Raw genomic sequence first — 27,600 nt, 5'->3', positions numbered from 1 at the left:
TATATATATATAGTTTATCAACAATTTACACAAACCATGATAGGGTTAATAAAATATTGCAAACTTTTGGAAAAAAAATCAGAAATAAATTAAACCATTTAAATTTTACAGAATTGATAAAGTGTTATTGAAATAGGTGAAAATTAGTTAGTATCATGGCCACTCTTTAGGGTAAATCGAATGAATATGCTGCTATGCTAGCTTTGTTTTATGTTTTTCTCTTTAACCCTAAAAAATTGCCTTCAATACTTCTTTAATTAGTATGAATCTTTCTGTTTATCCAAATTTTTTTTTTAGAAACTTCCATGTTCAATATACAGAGGCTCGACTTTATTTTCATTACATTTAATTCCAATCATGCTTCTGAATTATGATAAAGTTATTAATATATATTGTTTCAATTATTTTTATGTCATGTTAATCGAAATTTGTATTAATTGTTTTGCAGGAAGGTGAGATTGTCTGTGAAATCCCAAACAGCCAGCAGTGGATATTTGAAGTTAGCTGGTGCCCTCGAAACCCTTCTCTCATCGCTAGCTCCAGCTGTGACGGCCACACTAGTATCTACTCTATCACCGGCAGTCCTGCTACACAAGTCCAAACAAATACCAAAGTATATCCTTAATGTCATTTATAAAATTTGTTTTATAATTTATTTAATTAGCTTTTCTTTTTACTCACTAAACATCCTCTTTATAAACGGCTCAAATTCTTCTGTAATCAAACTAACTTTATTGCCCTAGATTGCCGATTCGTTTCCTGGAATGGGTGATGGAATACCCGATCACCATATACAATCTCAACAGCCTGTTGTCGATCTGAAAAAAGCACCAAAATGGCTCAGAAAACCTGTGGGAGCGTCGTTTGGTGTAAGTTAAAAAATTAAATAAAATGAATTAAAAAATTTAATTATCCTCTATTTACCAATAGATAAGGCATTTTAATTTATAAATCCAAGGCCCAGGGTTGAGCCTAGTAGTTGTAGATTAATTTATTTTCTCTTTTTTCAGTCATGAATATATATTTACTCTGGGGTTGAGGGAGGAGAGTATTGACTCAGTATTTAATTATCACAGTTACTTGGTTACCATGACCAGGTGGTCATTGTAGAGGGTTCTAGTGTTTGTTCTTCATTGGCATTAGCATGGTTTACTGAAATTATTTTGTTTTATAAATACAACCCTCCTATTTCTTAGAGCATGGCAGATATCTCATAGTTTGTTTGTCCTTTCATTATTTTAATAAGAACATAACACTGTTTTCCCAAATTAGTTTTATTTTGTATTAAATAAATATACCCTGTTGATTGGGATAAACTGTTACCAACTGCTACAAACTACGAAACTCTAGCTTCATCTATGAAGTCTCTGAAAACTGATTTCAACAAATTAGAAGATTCTCTTCATTCTATTTTGTTAATGGATTTATTAATTAAATCACTAGAAATTAATTCATATTGTACGGTTCTAGCTTATTAATCATAACAGCCTCCACTGTTTCCTAATAATCAAAAGTGTACCTCATATTTCATTTATGTTTGTCATTTTGGCACATATGTTGACCATATTGGATGTACTTTTCGGAATAAATAAAAAAAAAAAAATGTCAGTATTTTGTCAGATGTACCACTATTTAAGCAAAGCAGCGACATAAACTACTTTTGTAGAAGTTTCACATATATTAGTAGTGGAAACCTCAAGACATCATAAATTATAATAAACATTTGATCATACTAAAATGGACTGTTCAATCAGTCTCAACACTTAATATATCACTATTGATCCTTTATTCAACCTCAACTTACTTATATTTTTATTGAAAAACTTTGAGTTTTTTTTTAAGTTTAGCTGTGCCATTTGCATATAAGAAAGTCTGGACCATATCTAGGCAGTGGCAAAATGTGTTCCCACCAGGGGTGGCTCTCCACGGTACCCCACCAGATTCAAAGAGGAAGCAAAATTAATCCTCCTTTCTTTAGACTGGTACAATTTATCAAGAAATAAAAATTCCACATAAAATTACTGCACATGAACTGTCTTATATTTCAAAAAAATTGTTCGAATCCCCGCCCCCAGTATTGGAGGGTACAGATTTTTTAAACTCACCAAATATGCAGAAGGTTTTTCCTATGAACCTGAAGAGAGTAACTTGATTCAAGGACCTCCTGGATTTTTTTTTTTTGCCAAAACTCCCATTGGAGTCCTATACTGCCTAACCATGGTTGGGGGTCAAGCTTTTCATTTTGTGCGACCGCCACTCAATGAAAAAATTCAAACACCCCTGGCCAGATTCGAACCGACACCACTAATAGACATCAAATTGGTAAGACTCCTTAACAACTGAGCTAAGGGCGGCCCACATCTAGGGTTAGTTTAAAAACTAAAGCTGTGATAACTTGCAATATCTATTTATTGTACTAATATGAACATTAATCACTATTATTATTGTGGCAAATAAAAAAATTTTCATATAATTTTTCTTTCTAGTTTGGAGGAAAGCTTGTGACATTTGGAAGCGACGGTGTGAAGCTGCTTCAGGTCGAAGGTGACGAAACCTTGTTGTGCCAGGCTCGTGCTCTGTTGGAAAGGTTGGAGAGGAGCAACTTCGCTGAGATTTGTCAGGGAAAAGATGATCCCATTTGGAGTTACCTGGAGGCCAGCTTCAGTCCTCAGCCTCGCACTGCAATAAGGACCTTGCTAGGGTACAACAAAGAGTCCGTATGTTTCTCTTTATTTACTATTTAATGTTTATCCTTATTATATATGAAAATGCATTAAGTCTTAAAACAATTTTCACTTTAGTTTATCAAGTTATTTGGAATATAAAGTACAAGTCATGCTAAATTTCTAATTTAAGTTTTTGATGGAAATGCACATAAAGAGGTTATAACCAATAACCCTGATTACAAATAACCATTAAATTACTTATTTATGCCTGAGATGTTAAAACAACTTTTATTAAATTGATTTTTCTCTTCTTTTTTTTTTTTTATTTTCTCAAAAGCATCAATCAAAAACAATTTTGATTAAACTCAGAACATTAATGTACCATCAAGTGATCTATTATATCAGCTAGGAATTATCCTCATTGAAATATATTGTAAAGCTTAAATGTTTGAATTTTCAAAAATATAACTTTCTCTGTTTAAATTAAAGTAAATTTAATTTTGTTAATAGGAAATAATCAATCCTCTCTCATTTTTAATATTAATATAAAATGAATAAATATGAACTTTGAAAGAATTTGATGAATAAATAAATGAGAAAACAATTTTCATGTTCCTGCCTAAAACAGACTGAGACATCTGAAATAGCCATAAGCGCCCACCCAATCTCTTCTGATTCCACACCGTAGTACAAAGTTTTGTTAAACTGTTGTATTCCTGGCAGAAACATAGTTGATAATTGTTTTTCACACCAGAAATTCTTAAATACAAATTTTTATAGAAACAGAAAAATTTTCAAATTTTTAAGTACCTTTAATTTTTTCTATATAAAAAATTAAACTTCTCTTATTCTTAATGGTAGTAAAGAATGGATGAATATGAAATATGAAAGGATTAGATAATTATTGTTTTCCTTGGTAGCTAATACAATACTCAGATTTTACACTTGCTGATATGAAATATATAGTAAGGGGGATTGTCTTCCGAAATAATAAGGAAATAGCTATTTTGAAATGTACATAGATTAATTTTATCTCAAGGTAGGTTAGTAATTTAATATTTTATTTTACGCCCAATTGGAAGTATTTTACACATGTGAAAAATATTGAACTGTTTACATTGATCACATTGTGCGAATTTATTTTAAGATTCGAATTATAAGAAAGATTCCTGTGCATTACTCAATGAGCCATCATTAGCCTTAAGCCAAAATGACAAACACCTGTACATCGTCTTACAGCACTAAACGGGTTAATAATCTGTCAATCACTCAAACGTTACATCATTTTTTTTATTTATTAACACTACTACTACTTCTACTAGAGCCTATATTGTTGAGTTACATATAGTTGTTTGCTAGATATATCAATAATTGTAAATTATTTAAAAATGTATTCATCGCCAATTTTAATTTCACTTCCAATTAAATCTGTTAAGTTATTAGCTGTTTTTCTTCATTTTTCCTTGTATTTAGTAATAATTCATCATCAATAATTAGAATCACGTTTTGTTAAAAGGATAAAATCATAGTGGAAAGTATACAAAGTAGAGCTATTCAACAATATATTTATACATTACAAACCAGCTTTAGTTATTATAATATTTTTTGTTATAGGCAAACATTTCATCTTGCAGAACTCCAACAGTATTACAAAATCACAATGTCGAACAGGTCACAGATCAGTTTTCTAATTTAGGACAGGTAATTTATTATTTTTTTAAAATAAATAATTTATAAAATATTAGTTCTGAGAATTTATTTTCATTTGTATTTTGATTATTATTATTATTTTTCCAGGAAAGTTTTGATGCCAAAAATGATAATGTGGTTAGTACAAAATTGATTTTTATTTAGTTACATTTTACTTGATAATTTATTTAATTTTTAGCATAGATGTTACAATCATTTTCATATTTATATTGAACTTAGACAAAAAAATAATTTGTTTAAATAATGAAATGTAAAGGAGGTGTGCTTCTAATTTCAAATTATCCACTGCTGTTATCATTCAATTAAACTACCTGAGACAGTATCATTATCCTTTTTTAATCACTAATATTGGATGAGTAGTTATTGGTGAGGTGTAACGTCCATAGGGAGATGAAAATAAGCATGGTTATAATAAACCTTCAATTGAAGACAGAAGACCAGAAAACAATTTTTTTAATATTTAAGGTGGTTTTTGTTCCAAGAATGCAATGGAAGATAAAACATTGAAATAGAATAGAAATGATGAACTGGAGAAATTAGAATACATTGAATGAATTATTTTAGTACTTATGGAAATAAGGTGAAAGATAGTGAATAATTAGGTAGAAAAAGAAAATTATTAAACCTGATGTAGACTTATATGGAAGTCTTGAAGGTTTTGATCTTCAGAGGTGAACAAGTTAAATCGAAAAAAATTATTGATACTGAATATCTGCACATAAAATTAATGTAGTGCATGAGCATAAAGTAGTTAAGCCACTCTAAGGCGAGGTGAAAAGAAACATGTGCTGTAGGAGCAAACTTGATTCATTTTTTTTTTTTTATATACAAAGAGAAATAAATGTATATACTCGGTAAATAATATATCTTGGATTGCCTGTGTGGCATTATAAGATAAGCTGCCGGGTCCGCTGAAGGGGGTGTCATCGATGATGGCATGAGTCTGCCGTGAGCGTACTAGGAATAGGGAGGGGCTATTCCGGTAAACTTGATTCAGCTAAAGCCATAAAAACTTAACCATAAAACTTAACACTGTAATGAACAAACTGCACAGTTATTTAATACAGTATGAATAAATAAACCATGGAAAGGGTAAGCTATAGAACCGAGGTTAACCCATGGCAACAGAGAACCAACAGGCTTAAACTATATCCATACCAGATGGGAGAGGGCCAATATCCAGTAGGATGTGTGTTATATTTTTTATAATATTTTAATATTTTGAAAACAGAATATATTGATATTCTGTGTATTCACATGATATTCATCTCTATCTAACTGTTTGAGAATAAATTATTATAATTCTGTACTACTAACCCCAAGGACTTGGGTTCAAATCTGGCTGTGGCAGATAATTATTTTCTGTTTCACTATAGCCGTGAACCATGTCATAAAATCCTACTAAATCCTACTACTATCCTAATAAAATATTGACCGAAATCGATGACCTGGGCAGAATAGCTTTTAACTGCCTACAAAAAGTTTTTAAATTATTGACATGAGTGTAAATTTGAATTTAAGATTGCCCTTGAGGATGGCCGAAACGTTAGACTTTTAAAAAAATAATGACCATTTTGAGCCATAAATTGGATACAATTTATTTTATTTAAACAACTTTAACTAGTAAATAACTTTTAGTTTATTTAGTTAAATTCTATTCAATATTGTTTTATATTTTAGAATTTATCTAATAATGAGCTACTTAATGGTGGAGATTCAGTGTTTGATAAAATCTCAGCACAGAGCTCTCCAATCAGAAGTGCTCCTTTCACGATATCAGTTGGAAACGGTAGGTTTATTGAAAGCATAAATAAGTAATCAAAAATGTGAAAAAAATATTACTAAAATAACTTACCTTTCTTTAGATGTTGACGGTCAGATTTGTAAAGCATTATTGGCTGGATCTATTACCGATGCTATAAATATTTGCTTGAATGAAGGAAAAACTGCAGATGCTCTAATTCTGGCAAGGACTGCTGGACCTGATGTTTTGGCTGATACTCAGAAGAAATTTTTGCAAGTAATTAATTAATTAATTTTATTTATGGCTTAATTACAGTCAAATTTATTTTATAATGTAAATAAAATTTATTTTTCCTCATTTGTATAATAATTTATCTACCGTCAAAGCTTTGTGGATTGTAAAATTGTAACCTCATCTTATATTTGCAGTTCAAAAGTGTTTTTATTTGTGGTTCATAATACATACCATGTATTATATTTTTAGAATTTCTAGTTTCTAGTTACTTTTCAAAACAAGCAAGTATCAAAGCATTTATTGAAACACTAGTCTCATTTCCTCTTCTTTATTTTTATAGTAATAATTTTTTTTACAGAAGAGAGAAGGTTATTTGTCCTACATCCTTAATGCTTTGGTAACAGAAGATTGGGTGCCCATTGTGAAGCAGTGTGATATCACCAGTTGGAAGGAAGCACTTTCCGCTCTTCTCATCTATTGCACTGATGCGGCCTTACCCGATCTGTGCTGTAAGTTTTTTAAAAAAATTCCTTAACTTTGCTTGAAACTAATTATTCTATACCAGTGGTTCTCAAACTTGTATTGCTTCTGAACGCTTGTCAACCTAAAAGAATTTTGCACAACACTTTTTGGACTAACAAAATTTTATAGCTCGCTTGTCAGGCTAAAACAAAAAATTGCAATAAGTTATTTGTTAAGTGATTTTGAATACTTTGGAAAAGGAAAGCAATAGGGACTCAAATAAATAAAAATGTATTTATAAACATTGCAAGCCCCTCCTGATACAGTATCATGTTTATTTGACTGATTTTTATTACATTGGCTGATTTATTATTGCAGTTTTGTTTACCTCATAACTTACAAATAAACCCCGTGTCAAATCAGTCTTAATTTATGGGAACTATGGAGAAAAGCTGAATGAGTAAGGCAATTTACTACTCTCTCCCGGGCTCGAATTCGAATCAGGTTGTAGCATATAATTATTTATTCAGATAACTCAGTCAGGTCTACCTTTAATTGGTTGAAAAACCTGTTGAGTATGAATGAATCACCTCCAAGCACAGTCATTATTCAAGAAATATTATTCCTTTACAAAGTACTGAACCTCTGACCATAATGGATTGTAGTGGTAAGATTACTGGTTATGACTAAAATAAAATCACTTAATAGTCCCTAGCTACTGATTGTATAATTTAATATTATATTCGATAAAATTTAATATGCACTAACTCAGCAGATGTAATCAAAACAACTACGAAACCAATGCTGATATACAAACGGTAGCTGCAGCATAGGCAAGGAGATAATAGTGTCGTAATATAAAAATGGATTCTACTTCTTAATTTCGAAGGCTTTGTGAAAATTAAAAATTATTGCTCTCGTACATCTCACAGGTGCTTGTGGCAACTAGTTTGAGAACCCCTGTTCTTCACAACTGAATTATTTTCTTATTTTATTTTTCTCTTTAATAAAATTTTCTTGTTTTATTATTGATAGTTCAGCTCGGTAAACGGCTAGAAGAAGCAGGTAATGAATATTCGCTATGCGCAGAAATCTGTTACATCGCCTCTGGAAACATTGGGCCCCTTATCAATAAGAGATTGAACGGTACAGCTGTCTCAGTTACCAACATACAGGTAATCCATATTTATTAATTTTTTTTTATAGAGAGGGAATGGCTTATAGTGCTTATAAATTCTTTGGACAAGTGAGGTTCTACTGTGTACATAATCTTTAATTCCATAATTTGGGATTATTTATACCCGAGTAAAAAGGGTTTTAAATCTGATCTGTACCTATGTCTGATTTTCTCTCTGAAAATATCCATGATTATTTTTATGAAACTTTTAGTAGAGACTTTCAATCTTTACAGCAAGTAGCATTAATTATAGTAATTTTTTTCAGATTGGGCCCAAGTAGTTAGTAGCAGTAGACTAATAGAGTAGCAATGTACTAATATCATAGAAACAATTACATTGGGCAAAATTTCACTCATATTTATATAAAATAATAATAATAATAAATTTGATATAAAATAATCCCTATTTTATAGTTGTTTGTTACTAGTTATTATCTAGTAGATAATGGTTTTATTATAATCTCTAATTTTTCCCTTTTAATATACTTCCACAGGAAATGGTAGAGTTGGTGTTGGTTGCGCAAGGGGTTTATTCAAGTCGGGGACAGGTCTTTCCAATCGATGGAGATGTTGCAAAAGTTATTAGCCTCTACTGCGAGCTCCTGGCCTCTGAGGGAGCCCTGGAAACTGCGCTTCAATATCTCAAGGATTCATCTGGTGTAAGAAATATTTTCAAGTTTATTTTTAAATAATTAGTTTGTGTTCTAAATTAATAATTATATTTTTTTTTCCTTTGTCTAATTGGTTCTTACTGTCTTGACCTTGTATAGTTGGAGTATTTTGAATTGTAAATTGTACTAAACATTGACATGTTTTTCCCAGGTATGAATTAGCATTACAATGCTTTTTTACTTTATTTTGATTCAAACCGTGTCTTGACATTTTTGGTAAGAGACTAGCATATTTTCACGATAATGGCTATCATCATATAAAAATGTATCATCCTAAGCCAAATATGACTCCTTATAACCTTGAATTTGGTTCACTGAACTGGGCTGCTACGTCTTCATTTTATTAGCTATTCATTAGAATTATGATGTGAATTATTTTACATGTATAACTTGAATTCAAGTTATTTTATTATCAAATTTCATTTAATTCACTTTGTTTTTGACTTAAAAAATCTTTTCATTGTAGCTTTTTGCTTTAAAAAATGTTATTTATGGAGGATAATATTACTTTTAAAAAACAGATTTCGTGTCATACAACAAAATAATATGTTGATAGTTTCTACTTCTTTTAAAATATTAATCTATCAATATGCTTTGTAAATGCTTGTGATCTTGTTGATAAGTTATACTGTAATGAGATATTTGTGTGTGCCTTACATCTCGGTTTTACTTTTGCTTTTAGGAAGCTGTGAATGATTTGAGAGAAAGGCTCTATTATGCACTTTCACTTAAATCACATCCTTCCGCAACCTATCAACAGCCGCAGCAGTATGTGCCTCAAGCAGCAATCACTCAAAATAACAATCGTCGAGCATCCACACCTTATCAGGTGAATTATTTTTCAATTCTTAGCACTTCAATTTTATTATTTTAATGAACCAAAATTAATTATATGTTATGTTGAAATTAATTTAGAGAGAATCACCAATGTTATAATTACATCTTTATTCCAGCCTTAACTGATCTTAAATTCATCTGGTTTCATCCATTATAACTTCAAGTTATTTTCTATCAAGTTATTTCAGAAATTGTAGATAATTACTGTTAGTCATATTATTAATATTTTTAACATGGTTATTGACAGTTCCAGTTAATCACTTTACATAATATCTGACATTACTTCTAATAATAATGAACTTAGACATATTTGTTAATTGATTAATTGGCCATTTATTTGTTATCAATAATTTTTTTTTAATCTTATTGGCAGAATCAGAACATTGTCAGCTCGCAGCCCATCCCAGCAAACTCTTTCGCAAAACCTCCATTACCTGTGAACACAGCACTGCCACAAGCTCCAATAGGGTTGCCACCCGCTCCTCAGCTGCCTCCTACACATCACATCCCTCCGGTGTCAAGTACTCCTCTTCCGCCATCTGCTCAACCCTTCCCGCCCAAATCTCAAGCTCCACCTCCGCCACAAATGCCATTTGCCAGGAGCACGCCTTCCCCTCAAATTCAAGGTTTGTTATTTGAATTTATTACATTTAATCTAGGCATAGCTCATCATTAGAGAATCATGATACAGCTGGATCCTGCTTAATTACTTGTAAAAAAAAGTTTTTGTTGTAAAAAGTAAAAACAAATTTTTTTTTTTTTTTTTTCCAAGACTCCCATTTGAGTCCTATACTGCCTAACCATGGTTGGGGGTCAAAGTTCTTCATTTTGTGGGACCGCCACTCAATGAAAAAAGTCAACGTCCCAGGCCGGATCCGAACCGGCACCGCCAATAGACATCAAATTGGTAAGACTGTGTCTTAACCACTGAGCTATGGGCGGCCCAAAACAAATTTTTGACGTAGAACTAAAAGGTCATTAACTTACAAAAAAAAAAAAATTGTTTTTACTACAAAAAATCTTGATCTTTTAACTTATTAGGATTAATGGATTAGAGACTAGAAGCATTATAAACTGCAAATATTGTGGAATTTAAAAAAAGAAAGATAGTATATCTCAAGTTTTCTATATTCTTAATATGATACTTAAAATTTTTAATTTATAGAGGAATGGGTGTCGATATGAAGCAGTTTCATACCATGGCATTTCTGCCATTTTTCTGGACACTGGGAATCCTGCATTATCATTTGTATTAGACCTTGGCTGAGTATCGTCAACTCTATAAGTTGAAAAGGAAAAAAAAATTATATTAGTAACTCGACACATTTGATCAGCCGCTCGCAATTTTTTCAAGTTCCTCCTTTTCATTAAAATCTTTTAGTTACATAAAAATCATTGAAAACTAATTAACAGAACAGAATCCTTACTTTATTAACCACATAATAAATTGAAAAAAATTTCTGAGTAAGTTACAGGCCTGTAGCAACATTTCTTGGAAATGTTTTGCGCTATGATTAAAGTTAGTTTGAAGGTTCTATTTGTTTCTTGTATCATATTTTTCTGTTTAGCTCTGTTAAACCTTTATTAAAGTAACTTTCAGCTCTGAACAAATTGAAATGAGTGGGAAAACATTATGTTGATAAAACAAAAAAAATAACCAAGTTTGTGACTATTATTAAAACTGTACAATTATCTATACTCTCAAATCAAATCTTGTATCAATAGAAATTTTTATTTAAAGTTATAATAATTTAGTCTAATGAACTTAACTTCATCGCATGTTAATATGCATATGAACTGCAGTTTTCTCCATTGTATTTCAATGTTAGAAATAATAAAGAAATATCTAGTTAGGAAAAGTATTGCAATCATGAAAAATTATGAATCCGAGTTTTTGATAGGATTACATCTTTGTATACTTTAAACTTAATCATTCTTCTAAGGGGTGATAAAAAATTAATATGTAAAATTTGTGACTCCAAGGTGACTCCAAAAACCTGTAACGTATAAAAAGTTATATGTAAGGATCTGTGGTGATGGGTTGTGGCTTGTTTTTCTCCTATTACATAAACAGGCTATGAAGAAAGCTGTTAAATAAATAGTTGATGAAGAGGACATTGTATATATATATATATAAGACCTATTGCTAATTGAAATAATTATATTAAATACAATGAATATATTATGAATAATTAATAAGATTAGATTTCCACTGTTTCACTTTGATGATTTTAAATGGAAGATAAAAAATTAATTATTTTTCAAAATAAGTTATTTAATTTTTTTTTAAAATCATATTAGATAGCGTTTATTCATAACTGCAAATAATTGTTGCCATAGGTCCTGCCACAACAACAAAGAAATATGTAGTTGACCCATCTGTGACCAGTGGAAGCTTTGGGAACTATGGAAGGAGCAGTAGCACCCTGCCTTACCCTCAGAATCAGTTCCAGTCGAATCCAGGATTTCAGCCTTTCCAACCGCCTGGTTCTTCATCGGCCCAACCATCTTACCAGAACCCTCCTTCGAATACTTTTCAACCTCCTGTCTCTACTCCCACTTACCAGCCTTTTAATCAGCCCCAGTACCCCACTGCCTCTTCTGCTTACCAGCCCCCTTCTTCTGCTTACCAACAGTCTGTTCCCAGTTACCAGCAGGCCAGTATTCTACAACCAAATCAACAAATTCTCAAGCCTCAGGGTAAGGATGCAATTAAAGAAATTATTTAGTGTTGGCTAAGTTCCTTATGTCTTAAACCGATAATAGTTGTATTAGAATCATTTTTGTACGTATTTCTGAAATCCGTAACCCCCACCTGTGTTCTTTATTCCATGTGTTCCTCTGTCCACTACTTGAATACAACATATCACATCAACATTTGTAGAGCTTCTATAGAACTGTGTCTTTTCAAAACATTCGGTAAATAATTATAACTATGCAATTAAATATTTAAACCTTGGATAGAATTTTAGACTAACATCCGTATTCATAATACTGTAGAATCTATAAAATATGAAAATAGTCAAGGTATATAATGTAGAATCGTATATATAATATTATGTAGAATCTATAGTTTTGCAGTATACTCTTCAGTACATATTGTGGCATGTTGATGAGTGCAAGAAAGACAAAAAGTTTTACTTAATAATCTCTGTAATTGTTTGTTACATGTGAATCACTTTTATCTATAGTTAAACATCATTTTTTTATTCTATCAATTCTTTAAGTATTTAAAGTTCAAGTTTAGTTATGTCTGAAACCAATGGAAGTGGCAAATGAAAATATAAACATTAGCTAAGAAAAAGGAGTAGTTAATAAAAAGCTGGAGAAGGGTGAAAAGTTTAGTGTTTTGGCTGAGTTTTGTAAATGATATGGTGAGAGGAGAGTTTTGAAAGGTAGTAAGTATCCTTTGATAGAAAATAATTTATATACATGGTTTCTTGTGTACATTTACAGATGCATAGCAACATATGCGTATATATTTATCTTAATACATACACATATATAAGTGTCTTCCTGTAGTTGCATGTTTTTATTCAACCCCTAATAATCCGAGTTACCTACCGCCATTTTATTTATACTATATTACAGAGACTCGACTGTATTTTGAAATTAATAAGGCTTATGCTCTTAAAATTTTAGTTTTTATATTTATTAACTATGATCTTTTTTTATACTTCAGACAATAAGTTATTTTCTATTTGAATAGCAGTACTGATTGCATGTTGCAGCACCTCCTCCTCCAACTGCACAGATCTTATCCGCTCAGAACGCAGCACCTTCAGGCTGGAATGATCCTCCTGCTCTGACTGCAAAGTCACAACCTGTAAGTATATCCTAATAAACATTCTTTTATTTATTTTTATATATATTTTAATTAGTAAACATACCCTCAAGGCAAAAAATATAAAATATTGGTTTGCTCATAAACTAATATTATCGGTGTGTCATTTGTATAACTTATTTTTCGTATTTTCCTTTTACTTCTTGATTAATCGATCAGATTTTTTATTTCTGAATGAATCCTAATTTTTGCAGTTTAGACTTGTTTAGCTTCTTATGTTTCTGTTTCACTTACTTTTTATGATGTTACATTCGTAAGATTTGAACAAAAAGTGAACTATTGATCATGGTGGTATCAATTTGTTTGAAAGTCCACTACTGCGATATTATATCTATAATATTAGAAAATTAATATTGATATTTATTACTATTTATGATTTGAATTCTATTCATTTCTATCTACCATCTATTCTTTAAAAAGTAATTTATATATTTCAATACCACTAAAGCATCTAGGGAATTTCAGAATGGCCAGCTCAAGTTTTGACATCACTGGTTTAGTATCAAGACTTTTAATTTTAACTCCCTCGGTGTGGAGAATTTCAGCTTGAGGTGTTCTCCCCCTCCTCCCTCCCTCCCCCCCCCAAGGACAATTGGTCCTAAGGTAAGATCCACATTCCTTACTGATTCCATCCCATCACCGATTGTGGGATTGTTTATTTCTACTCCAGATAGTGGCATTTGACTTCAGTATACTTCTACCTTTCAAACGTTGTATTTGGTCCTTAAATTGGCCAACCTGTTCTTTCTTATTAATTTTTACATTCTATAAACTATGCAATCAAGTGGGAGATATTTTTGTAAAATCAACTGTGTTAGGTAAAAAGAATAATTTTGGCAAACTAGTATTTCCCGTGACGACTTGACCATTTGATGGATTCTCATTTATTAATGAGTTTTTTGGTTTTTCATAAAAACTGTTTTGAAATAGAATAAGGGGAAGGACTAGCAAGTACTTAGTTTACAATAATATCTGATATATGTGTTCAATTTTTAAATCTTATTTTTCCTTGAGTGTGTATTATAAAAAGTTATAGATATAAAATAATTCATAAATAAGATTAAAAAAACTTCTTATTCAAAATCAATCATTGATAAGTTATAATATATTAATGATTTCTTTCATTTTCTTTCTAAAACGAATTGAAATTTTTAATATTCAACTATGATACTATTTATTAAAGATTCCAAAACAAGAATAAGTTTTTGTTATTTCAACTCCTAGTTAATTTTTCTGTTATATTTTAGCATTTAATTATGCATTCAGTATTTTACTATTGTATTTAAGAAATTATCAACACTATAATACAAAGATAAATTTACCACATTCTGCAGAAAAGAACTAAGCCACTTAGTAACTGAACTAAGAAAAATAGATTAAATGGTATGATGATTAAATGCTAGTAACTGATCCACAAAGAAAACTTTATTTGTTCTGTAGAACCTATTTCACACATCAATCGTCCTTCTAAAAAAGGAAGCTCTATGATTTTCTAATCATGGGAAGATTTTATATATAAAAATTTGGTGAAAGTTAAAAATCAGAAGAAGATAGCGGACTATTTCAAAAAATAATTTTGCTGTTATAGGCATAATAAAATCTTAACATATCTATTACATTCATCATAAAACAGAGTTAAACTACATTTCTGTCAATTGAAATACCTACACCTGGTATGAAATAGCCAAAACGGGATCCGACATGGGTTCCAGTATCAAGGTGGCCAGTTAACACCAGTTCTCCTATCATTAAATAAAAATACATTTAAAAAAAGGAAAAAGAGTTGACTGTCTATAAAACTAAATATGAAAGACCATTTAGATAAAATAAATAAGGTAGAAAAGTGAAACTAAAGGTTTGTCGAGTAAATAACAAAATACTTTTTGTTTGTTTTACTTAACTTTTTATTCCTTAAAGAACATGACTTAATTAACAAATAATTCAAAATATGTCTTCATGTGTCGTTTCCTGTACTTCATAATAAAGTGAATTTTAAACAAATCATTACTCTTATAATAAATATAGGCTATCTGATATTAGACACATAATTTTTGTTTCATTTATGAATTAATTATTAGTATATATATATATTATAGTATAAAATAAATAAGTATATAAAAAGCAATATAAAATAAATAAGCATATAAAGCAATATAAAATAAATAAGCATATAAAATAAAAACTCATAATAAAACAAGCATAACAAAATACTCTAATGATAAAAAACACTGAGAATAACCATTCAATTGATAAGAGACGTTATTATTTCGGGAATAGATTACAAATTGGCTGCAGATAATTAAAATAAATATATATGATTCACTTTCTCGATACTGTCTATATTGAGAATGTTCTCTACATTAACATAAGGAGATGAGTCGGATATATATTGCTGCAGGTACCTTTCTCTATATACATTGAATTATGGGCACTGGAGGAGAAGATGGTGTAGGCTGTTAAATATATATTGTTTACAGGCACTGCAGATTTCTTCATCTTGTGAAATGTAAGATATATTTTGCAGATATATATTTATGGCATGTGGTTTCAAGATTCTTAAACGGCTGACTACTCGCGTTTTGTAATACAAGTATTAAAAATTAAATACTCTTCAGGAGAAAAATCTAAATGGCTCAGGGTTCTGTAGACTGGGTTATTATTTGAATTTAGAGCTCTTGATGTCTAGAGACAGAAGATGATTTTAGATTTTTTCTATTATGGTCTTCATCTGGTTTTGCTTTCCCGTTATGTAGATCTCGTTTAGTTCATTGAGACTATTAGTTGCTATGGCTAGATTGTGAACTTGTAAGACCCAGTTAAAATCAATGACAACTTCTTAGTTTGCTGAAGCACATTCATAGATACCTGTTCTCTGGTAGTGTTGAGAGTCTTGTCCAAAGGTTGACTACGTTTTTTATTATCATTAGACTCAGAGGACGTGGTCCAGTCAACAGTCTAACTATATAATTTGGTACACTTTTAGGCCAAAAGAGATTTTTAAGAAATTTTAGCTGAATGAGTGCTTCTAAATCCCTTAAAACTCCATACCTCAGCCGTGTAGAGCAATGTAGTTGAAACCATTAATCGAACAATGTCATTTTTGCTTGCCAGGCTTCACTCTTTCCTTTTCTAAGAATTTCTAGTATCCTGCCACTTGCCACGTATGCCCTTTAAATAAAATGTTTAGATACTTTCTGGAATTTCCCAGAAGATGAGAATGGCACTCCAAGATAAGTGTAGCTGTTAGTATATTCTAGTTGAGTTTTCTGCCAATTAGAGAGGTTTTGGGAGACTTGTGGAATACAACTGCTTTTGATTTGCTGGGTTTAATATTAAGCCATTGATCTTGCAGTATTGTTTGAGAATCTCCCATTTTGATCTGTATCACCGTGTCATCATAAAGCGCTTTCAACAGTCTGTTGAATTTTCCAATATCACCAATACTGAACAATTTTTTCCAAAGAAGGTTTCACAAAAGAACTAATGGGAAATAAACAACTATGGAGTGAAAGGTTAGAAAATTGTGGATTTAATGAGAAAGTATAGTTGAGCTGAATAAGTAGTGGTAAAGATAAGAAAATGAAAAATAACCAGTAAATGATAGGGGACGGTGGTTGAATATTATAAAAGACGAAATGAACGTTTAAAAAGTGGAAGGTGAGTAATATGATACAATAAGGAGTAGTAATATATATATATATATATATTGAATAATATAAATATCAAATCTATAGTCAACTATAAACACCTAATTGTTAATTTACATCTTGGAAACTTGAGGGTTGGCTCCTTTTTGCAGAATATTATATTACCCAAATAATGGGACTAAATACAAGCTTTGTCAAATAATGTATCAGTGCTGTATTCCATGAGATTGGTAACAAATGTCTAATACAGATTAAACAAAAAAAGAATGTATATATTCACTCTCACTAATAAAATCATACTCGATGCTGTTTTTATTTGTTAAGTCTGTATTAGATATTTATGTTGCCTATGGAAGGTAAAGTTTTCTTTTTTTCTCTTATAATCAGATCCTTTAAGTTTAAAGTTTTTAAAATATCATTAGTGTTGTGTCCTATTCTGTTGTTTCACTTTGTCAGATAGTTTTGTTTTATTTTTGTTCTTATATTCTTATTCCTTTATGTAATATTTATATTTATTGTAAAGCCTCCTTTGATGAACAGCCATTATTACACAGTGAGTATTTCTAGTTTTAATTCATTAATGCTTATAGTTTGTTAGAGCATATTTAATTTAGCTAATTCGTGATTTATAATTGTCACATCATTCTATAATAATCTTACACTCAATAACTTTGTTTAGTATTTTCAAAGCATTATATCATGGAATATTACTACTTGAAATAATGACTGGTGGGTTTTCAAATTTGATAAATAAGGTTCGGATCTTTATTTATTTATCTTTTTAAATGGCAAATATTTATTTATAAAGGCTTATGTTTTAGATTGCAAAACATTAGTAAGTTAAATCAAATATAGAGCATTTTAAAATTTATTTTTTATTTGTGCCCCTTCTCCTCCCTAAAAGACAATTTCTAAATCTGCTCTTGATGTCCAATTAATGATAAGTCAATAGATAAGCTATTGTATTTTATATATTTTTAACTATAAAAATTAAAGGTTATATACAATAAACTATTTAGATATAGTTATATAGATTGGACAGAATCGTTATTTAGGTTCTTTTTTTTTCTAATTTGATGATAAAACTTCACAGTTTTATTCTACATTCATATATTCAACATTTCTATTAAGTTATGGCACTTTCTATTGGTCATTTTCCTCGTTATACATTAGTATAATCTATTTTCATATATACATCTCCTGGAAATATTTTTTAATCATTTAAAATATTTTTTATTACCAGCTCTTTTTTTGCTAAGGACTTTTATATTTTTAATTTTCCTAAAAATGATATGCTAATTGTAACTTTTTTTTCTCGCCATAGTTTACCTATATCAACTTTGTTCACAATGAGACTTGAACTATTTGATATTGATTCAGAAGTTTTATTGTGAAATAAGTAAATATAAGTGAAATATGTTAAGAGAAAAAAGTGACAATTCACTTAGCCTTTTTCTTGAGATTAAAAATATAAAATGTAAATAGGAATGATTGTGTTCAAGATATTATTTCACTTTAATTTTTTTTTTTTTAATTATTATATTTGTTTTAAAAAATGTGGTGGTAATATGGTCCAAAAGGTTTTTCTTATTATTTTTGATTAATATTTAATAATTAAAAATATATCCCACTAAAAAAATAAAGATTCATTTTAGTATGTCCTTGATCTAAAATAAAATGTATATACTCCTTTTTATTTATTATTATTAGAAGAACATGATAGAGGGGTTCGGTCAGCAAAAGTACACAAATAAACAAAACATATTTATTTGTGCCCACGTTTCAACCTGAATTTCAGGCCTTCGTCAGGGTTGCTTAGGCAGAGATTATTCTCTCTTAGATGACTTTAAACAGAACCTCTGCATAAGCAACTTCTCCTCATATTAATCTACGGGCAACTATTAACCCTTCTTTAATAATTATTATTATTAAATTTATGTTATGTATATTTCTGTTAGATTAAATTGAATTTTTTCTAGATATATCTTAGTATCAAATTCCAAAACTAATGCTAGGATGTATTTAAGTTGATATAAGATTCTCTTGCAACTTTGTTGAATGCTTTATGTGTTGTGGCCAGCCGGTGCCCGAGATGTCTGCGGTCCACTCCGGCGTGAAGATCCTCAAGTGCAATCGGCACCAGGTAGAGAGTGCTTGTTCGTGCTCCAATCTTCTCAAACCCTCTATGCCTTCGCCGCCTCTTCCTGTCATTCCTCCTGCCTTCCTAATCGACTTCCAATCCGAATCCTCGTTTTACCAGGTTTCCTTATCCCTATCCTTATCTTATGTATTTAGTTGTTTTAAATAATAAGAATGAACTAATGGGGTGAAAATTTCTCTGGCATAAAATTCTCAACCAGTCTTAAATGTCAAAACATCTTAACCTATTTTTGAAATTTTCTAACGCTATCAATATTTGATTAACCGTATTTTAATGGTAAAAATATTTTATTTAAAATTACTATTAATTATTGGTGGTTTCTTGACCTGGAAAGTCAGTAGTATATATCTTTTCCTCACCAGAATAGTGCTATGAATGGAATGCCAAATTCCTTCATATATTCATAAATTATAAACAAGGCTATGATAGCATTGATGTCATTTTTTATAAATCCTACAATTATTATTGTCCAGGATCCATGGTAAAGAAAAGTGACATTTCATACAACTTACAAAATAACTAAGTCAACCGGCCTAGAATAAAAAAATGCAAATATACCATCTTAAAGCTGCTGGAATAAAAAATTGTGGACAGATAAATTTGATAAATAAATAAATCCGGGCTGGGAGTTAACTTTTATATTTTTTGACAAAATGAAAACTTGACCCCCACCATGGTTAGAATAGGGTGGTATCCTGTAGATTACCTCTCCCCCCCTCTATATGTTGTAAATGACCAGGAAGGGGATCATAAAAAATAAATGGAAACAGGAACTCAGATCCTAGTCGTATAGCCGAGCCACTCTTCCTTCCAAGGGAACATAAATATTTGAAGGGCCAGTTGTTCTAAGGATAGGGACTTCTGTTTCTGGGCTAATCACCAACACGGAGTATACCTGATTCACAGAAATAAATTTAACCTCGGAGTAAGAGACTGCTCTCTGATATGATTGCATCAAGTGGTGGAAGTGGTCCAAGTCTAATCCTCAAAGCCTTGTGGCAACTTGGAGCTAGAAAAAGAAGGTCAGAAAATTCTGATTTGTTAATACATTGTTTGGGTTGGGACTGACATTAAAAATCTTGATTTGTGATTTTAGCCAAAGTCTGATTTTTAATCAACTGTTGCTAATAAGGCTCTCAATTAGTAGGCTCTAAAAAAAATATTAATAAGAGGTTAAGGTTATGTAATGCGTAGCACTCAACCTGAAAAAGATAAATGAGTAGCGATTTGAAAAATCCAATAGCAGAGTCTGATCAAGTAAGCAAAAAATAAGTTTAAGTTAAAATTGTGTTTAGCTTGACAGCCTATTATACAATCCAGAAGCAATGACAAACTCAGTAAGTAGTTCTTGTCTCTGTTAAGTGACTATCAAAATGTTCTTCCATGTTGTGTAAGTTCATACACTGAAAAAATATATATATATTAAACTAAGTATTTAGGTTCTGGTCTTGAATTATGACTTAATTTTATTTTCATTTATTGGTCTCTTATTTCTGTTTCCTTCATTCCTTTATCTCTCTCCTTTTTATTTTTCAAATTCCATTGTATATAGTTCTTACAATGGTCAAATGAAAATAAATGGGTCTGCGATCTCATTGAACAGTGGCATGTGAAATAATAACAATAACAGTGTGGAGAGATTTGTGCTGACAAGAACACTAACCACACTAGACTTAGCCTGCATGGATAAACCAATATATTAGTGATTTTTATGTTTTTATTTTGCCTTCTTTTGATTTGGATTTGTCGTGGATTGATTTTCAGGTTGTTTTTAATTATTTTCTAATTTCCTTCTACTTTGGTCGCTACAAAGCCAGAGGTATTTAGTATGGGGAAATCGTATAAAATTTGTGACTTAGACTAGAAGGAATCTAATTCATCCTAATAATTAAGAACCTTACATAGTCCATGTTATTTTTTTCTTTGTTTATCCATTTTTTTTTCATTTTACTTGAGCTGTTATTTTTGGTTTTATATACTTATTACTCATATAGAATAATGTAATATTATAAATCAAAATTTTATAAATTTTTATTGGGTGAAATCGGTCACAATTAATTATATATATACAATTAATGCTTAAGATTTATTTATAAATATTTTTCTCTTTTATGTATATAGAAAGCAGAACCAATAGCTCAGAATCCTATAACACACCCGCTGTACGGAGCTGCCCCTCCTCAACCAACTGGCTTTCAGCCCCCGCAGACAGCAGGTTTCCAACCACAGCAACCTGCCAATTTCCCAGCACACCAACAGTCAATAGGATTCCAGCAACAGCAACAGCAGCAGCAGCCTGGTAATTTCCAACAGCAGAATTTCCAGCCTCCGGCACAGTCATTCCAGCCACCGCCCTCACAGTATGTGGGGCAACAGCCCATCCAGGTGTGTCCATGAACAAGAAAACAGTAGTTTACTGAATCATCTCTTGTTTGTCAAAAGATAATAATTAAAATAAAATTCTTGTATCTTGAGAAACAATCTTATTGGAAGTCTTTATTTCAAATGTAATATTAATGTTTTAGTCAGCGATTTTGTTGTCTTATTTTTACATTGAATGTTGTAAGATATGTTATAAATTCAGAATGCTTAAGTTATCCTACATGAGTGCAAATAAATTTAATTAGAATTCAATGCAGGTTATGATGAAAAAAATAAATGTGTTTACTTGAGAACTGAGAGTGGGTTATAACATTATAGTAGATTAAACAACTCTAAAATTAAATTACACTTTAATGTTTTTATTCTTAGTATTTGGTTATGAATAAATGTTTTTTCCTGTTTTGAAGTGGAAAAAAATCATGTTACACTTAACTGATTGAATAAAAGTTCTATTGAACTAAGACATCCAGAAAATCAAAATCACCTTTATATGTAAGCTAAAGAGGTGCATTCAGAATGACATCATCAGGGCGAGTATATTCGTTCTTTTAGAAAAAAAAAACATGCTGTAGAGGTTTATTTTTGGAGGATCTTCTATTAAATGTTAAAATGAATGAGAAATGATGTTTGTCAGAGAAGTATGTCCTGTTTTTGCAAGATTTATCCCATCTTCTTTTCTCTATTTATATTTGAAAAGAATAAAGGAAGATATATTTATATATATATTAAATTATTAATTTTCCAGTTGTACAAGGAGGTTACTTAATCAGAATTGCGCTCAACTGCCAGATTTTCCCCAATTAAGGGTAATCACTTTAAGAGATTGGGTTGACCATGACAGAGGGCTCCTCAACCCGCAGGGTTGTTTCAAGGCTACAGTAACAGAATGAATAATTATCTGTCACAGCCTTATTCGAAACTGGGTCCAGGAGTTAGCAGTATAATAATCTCAACAGAATGAAAACCCATTAAATATTAAATATATCCCAAAAAGTGACGTATTGCTTTCTCAACTCATCAATTCATATTATATAACATAATTTAAAATCAGTCGGGAATACAGTTAGTCTTGTTAGATAACTTTTTTTAGTGTTTAAAAGGGTAAAATGTAAAATGAAGATTTTGTTTACAATATACTTTTAGGATTTGGAACAATAATCAAATTTGATCCTTTCACCTAACTGTTTTTAATTAGATTCATTGTAACCAGGTGAAAAATTACTGATTACTTTTCAAAGTATTTATAAGCAAACAAATCCCATTGCCGGGTGTCTGAGTTCTTTAACAAAATGTTACCAGATTACACGAGCAGATAAGACCATAGCAGCTGGTTTTTGATAAAAGATACCTTCACACAATCAGTGCCTAATTTTTTCAATTTTTTTAGTTCTCTTTTTATTTTTGTATTTAGATTCAAATAAAGGTTGAAAAAAAATTAAAATTCTCGATATGTCTTCTATCTTACCTTTTATACTGCTATCTAAAGGTCTTATGTTTCTTTTAAACACTTATTTAAGACAATTATAGCAAGTATTAGTCAATATACAACATGTCACAATCTCTCAAAGGAGATCATAACACCAAAAATAATAAAAAGTTATCTTGTCTTTGAATTATTTATTTAAAATTGGATGATGAGACTTTGATTAAAAAAAATAGTTAAATTTAATAACGTAAAAGTGGCTAAAATAGGAAAACGGGGTAACATCGTGTGTTGCTATGTCGTTACACTTGAACATTAAGCTATCATTTTTCTGCAATCCATTAATAGAGCTACAAAAGGAATTAAAAAAAAAAAAGTTGAATTTATAACTTGTATTTACAATAATTAACAAAGTTTGTCCTCTTCACTTTTCTTTATAAAACAGTCTGTTCTGTCAAATATTATCCGTCACCTTTATCTGGGTCTGAATATAAACACTAAATGTAACACAAGCTAATTTGCTAACTCAGTAATAATAAAGAAATTTTGGAGGCATCACTAAGACAATTTATTAGAAAATATATGTATAAAACATTAAATATTATGTTAACATAATGCTTTTCATTTATTATTATATTTGTATTCTAGTAGATGTTATGTTTTTTCTTTTCTAATGATATTTTATCTGATACAGACAATGGGTGGAGGTTACGGAGACCCACCAGCTCCCATGACCCAGGCAAGGGCTCCTGAACCTGTCAAACATAAGCCACCGCTACCTGAAAGGTACGCCCATATACAGAAAACCCTTGATGACCTGAGGACGAAATGCATCCAAGCATCACAATCGAACCCGGTAAAAATCTAATTTATTACCCTTTTTTTTTAGTTTTATCTATTCTTAATTTACTATTTACCACATTTTTCAAAATATATTCTTTTTGATTTATTTTTATTTCATTCTAAAATTCATTTTGGTTTTTTTATTGATAGATGATGAAAAGAAAACTTGATGATGTAGGGAAGAAGTTAGAAGCCCTCTATGATAGCCTAAGGGAAGAAAAGGTAAACTCTTTTTGTATGATAATCAATGTATTTTTTATATACGAATCATGGATCTAGATAGATATTACACAATGTAAAACATTTTTTCATAAGATTGATCATTTTTTTAAATTATTATAATAACTATGTACCAAAACAAAGTACTAAATTATACTTAACAGTTAAAAAAATAATTGAAAAGTAACTTTAATTTATATTTGGGGGTAAGGGGGGATAAAAGTTCCAAAATAAAATAAAAGTATTTTATTTCAAAAATTTTATTCTTCAAACTTTAAAATAATAGTTTTTTAATAACTGTTATTTTCAATCTGTATGGATAAAAGAAAAGTGTTTTTACTCTAGTTTAATTTTTTTATAAGTATATTATATAAAATGCGACTGATGCTCTTTCAAAATTTATTTGTCTGACGGGCAGCCTCAAGTTATGAAATTATTATAATAATAACATTTTAGTGAAAAAAGACTTTTTGACAAATCTTTGAAAAATAATTGAAAACAGAACAACCTGATTTTATTCTTCTGCCACTTAGGATAATTTTAATAATAGACGCTCTTTTGTATTTAAATTATAGTAGATTTTAGAAAGGATTTATAAATCATGGAAAGGATATTACATTTTTTCTTAGTAAGATTTAAATACATCCCAATAAAAGTCCAATTGAAACTTTTATATTAAAAACTGTTTTAAAATAAAATAACTGTTATTTGCTATTTAAAAATAAAAGTTTGGCTGAAACTTATTGTGAAAGGTGAATAGCTGTTAATTTTTATTTAGAATTAGAAATATTATCTAGAGCTAAAAATGCAAGAGTGAATTATGATAAATTTGTAATCTAAACATGAAAAAAACTGAGTGAATCACGTTTGAAGAAACATTGTTTTTATTGTTCATTATGACCGACCACCTCACCATTACTTATAAGTCAAATATTTCCTATATAAAAATTAAAACAAAAAAACAGTATTAACCTTTTGCTCTCGAATGGTGACAATATGTCGCCAGTAGGTACTGTTGTGTTGTTTAAATAATAACAAGGCGGGAGACGTACTATCGCAAGTATAATCCTGTTTTATCAGTTTCACAAGGTCTGTGCCAGCTTTCGGATATGTTTTTGTTGTAAAAAAAGTTATTGCGAATTTTCGTTCTAGTAAGCAATTTTTTTTAATACTTGTTAAAATTTATGAAAATTTTGAATTGAGTGATAGTGAAGATGATTTTATTTTCAATGTGTTAAGTGACAAAAATAGTGATAGTTTGAGTGATTATCACATTTCAAGTGACGAATCTGACTATATTGGATATAAAAAACAAAAGCAGTTCCTCTCTCGTGATCTAGTAGCTGTTCAAGTATCGAAATTTCTCAGGATGATGAATGGGTGGATATTTCTAACATTGATGAGCCTCTAAACGAAATAAAATTTGATATTGGTTCTCAAAATGTTGGACCAAATATTCTGTCAATTGTTAACGAGTTACTGGTACGTCATATAAAAAAAAAGTCTCGAGTACAAAGAGTTAATATTATATACTATGAAGTGAGGGGAGGTTGTACTAGTTTTTAATATTTTATCTATGGCATTTCTTTATCCACCAATATATTTGGATGAATTTAGCCTAGAAAGATAGATATTTAAGTTTTTTATTTTGGAACATAAAAAAAATTAAGTGGTTGGCATGGGGAAATAATTTTTATTTTGACACAATCTTGGGGCAAGTCTTTTTTTCCTTTAGTTGACATCAATTTGGTTGATGTCAACTACACTCCCAGGTAACACTTTTTTTTTTTTAATAAAATATTATTTTCAAAAATTAACAATTTTTTTTTTTTTGACTGCCGTCAAAACAGCCCTGACGAAGCCCTGCAACGTGGGGCGAAACGTTGGCTCAATAAAATAGTATAATTCTACTATTTGAGTTCTTTTGACCACACCCGGACCATATGCCTTTCAACAAATATTTTATTTGACTGATAACTTTTTTGCTTAAAGATTACACTCATTTTAATTAGTCAAGCATGTTATTAAAAAAAAAAAAATGGTTTATGGTTGGTATGCCACTTACAATTAAAAAAATTATTAAGTAAAACGGATAGCGCTATCTGGGCCCATGATATGAACTTATTTTAATTATAATGTGACAATGTAGCACCCAAGAATTTTTTAACAAAACTCCAGAGATTATACTTCAGGTTGTTAATAAAATTCATAACAGAAGAATGAGAATCAACTATCACGAGTTTGTAACAAAGTAATGAAATTGTAAATTGTTAAACAAAGAAAGACTGTGATTTATATTAGAGGAGTGTGAGGTTTGTTATTAAAATATAGCAACATTTTGGACACTATTTTCCTTGGATTTTTTATTTTAAATTAATATGCTTGTTGAATATCATTTCTTTTCTGATGTGACTCCTGAGTATTGTGCAGATATAACTGTGGTAAATGAGAAAACAGATAGCTTTAGTTTATAAATTAGGAATGGGCCCTGTTGACCTATTCTCACCCCAAATGCCACAAACTCACCTAATTTTACTTTATGCTTTAGACACGTGATAAAAATATGTTTAAATTGTATTTTTAAATTTCCTATGAAATGAAAAATTAATAATTTTAATTACTGTACATGATATTTGTTACAATCAGCTGTCAGATGCTACGATACGAGGCCTACAAGACCTGACTAAGTGTATAGAGGGGTCAGACTACCACTCGGGTATGGGCGAGATCACTCGCTTGGCCTCCGGCGTGGACTTCACTCAAGTGGCCACCTTCATGACCGGCCTCAAGATACTAATTCAGGCTGCCCAGCAACTCAGGGTCAATTAGCTCTTCTGTGAATCTTTATTTATATTTTATAAAAGAGTATATAGACTGTATAAAGTTTAGAAACAATGTTATATTGTTTTGTATGGAATTTTAAAATAAAATTTTAAATAAAAAAGAAAAAATATATATATAAAATTATATTATTGTGTTGTTTATGTAAATATAACATTAAATAAAAAGGGTAAAAACTGCAAACAGTGTTAGAATTTGTACAATTATTTTATTACCTACATTATGTATTTTATTTTTATTCATTGTGTTAAGTATTAACTAATTGAACGAAGTATTTTTTCCCCTGTATCAAAATTTATTTCTTTGTGATAACAATTTACCCTTATGCTTAAGTGATATATCTAAACCTGTACCATTGTTAATAATACATTTTATCTTATTTTTAATCTTTAGTTTTTTTACAATAACATCAATATGTTCTGCAAATGCGTTATTATGCTCGAGATAAGTGATTTTATGTGATTTAATTAAAATTAAAAGTAACAAATTATTATAAAGATAGTACAAGTTATGGCAGTTACTCTGGTTGGACCTCATTAACTTGACTTAACCATTCTGTTAGAGCTACTAAATCGTTCTTCATGTCCAAATTCAGACTGGAATTGTCTAGTAACCTATTCGATAATTAATCTTAATGATAAGCTAAAGCAGGAAAAGTGTCCAACTTGCTGTTTTCATGAGTACTTTACATTTGGTGTTCACACAAACATTTTAATAAGTGTGAAATTATTTTATGAAA

At 30.1% G+C, this 27,600-nt stretch overlaps 1 protein-coding gene across 3 annotated transcripts in view; it reads left to right on the top strand.

The window, feature by feature from the left end:
- Sec31 (secretory 31) overlaps positions 1-27,247 on the top strand; it is a 32,572-nt gene extending 5,325 nt beyond the window's left edge. The window contains exons 7-25 of one of the 3 annotated variants that reach the window (XM_014416075.3): positions 449-613; positions 744-869; positions 2,487-2,717; positions 4,281-4,367; positions 4,464-4,493; positions 6,057-6,165; positions 6,242-6,396; positions 6,713-6,863; positions 7,852-7,991; positions 8,488-8,652; positions 9,347-9,493; positions 9,875-10,127; positions 11,842-12,201; positions 13,233-13,327; positions 19,073-19,135; positions 21,275-21,538; positions 23,653-23,814; positions 23,952-24,023; positions 26,667-27,247. In XM_014416075.3, the coding sequence (XP_014271561.1) occupies positions 449-613; positions 744-869; positions 2,487-2,717; positions 4,281-4,367; positions 4,464-4,493; positions 6,057-6,165; positions 6,242-6,396; positions 6,713-6,863; positions 7,852-7,991; positions 8,488-8,652; positions 9,347-9,493; positions 9,875-10,127; positions 11,842-12,201; positions 13,233-13,327; positions 19,073-19,135; positions 21,275-21,538; positions 23,653-23,814; positions 23,952-24,023; positions 26,667-26,849 (2,958 nt within the window). In that variant the 3' untranslated portion in view covers positions 26,850-27,247. Of the gene's footprint in view, positions 1-448; positions 614-743; positions 870-2,486; positions 2,718-4,280; positions 4,368-4,463; positions 4,494-6,056; positions 6,166-6,241; positions 6,397-6,712; positions 6,864-7,851; positions 7,992-8,487; positions 8,653-9,346; positions 9,494-9,874; positions 10,128-11,841; positions 12,202-13,232; positions 13,328-17,515; positions 17,546-19,072; positions 19,136-21,274; positions 21,539-23,652; positions 23,815-23,951; positions 24,024-26,666 lie in introns of all 3 variants that reach the window. The other 2 variants (XM_067047820.1, XM_014416077.3) reach the window with 2 other exon arrangements.
- The last annotated feature ends 353 nt before the right edge of the window (positions 27,248-27,600 follow it).

This window comes from Halyomorpha halys, unplaced genomic scaffold, assembly GCF_000696795.3.
Source record: "Halyomorpha halys isolate HHAL.00 unplaced genomic scaffold, Hhal_1.1 Scaffold111.1, whole genome shotgun sequence".
In the NCBI taxonomy this organism is placed as follows: domain Eukaryota; kingdom Metazoa; phylum Arthropoda; class Insecta; order Hemiptera; family Pentatomidae; genus Halyomorpha; species Halyomorpha halys.
This window is presented reverse-complemented; position numbering and strand designations above follow the sequence as displayed.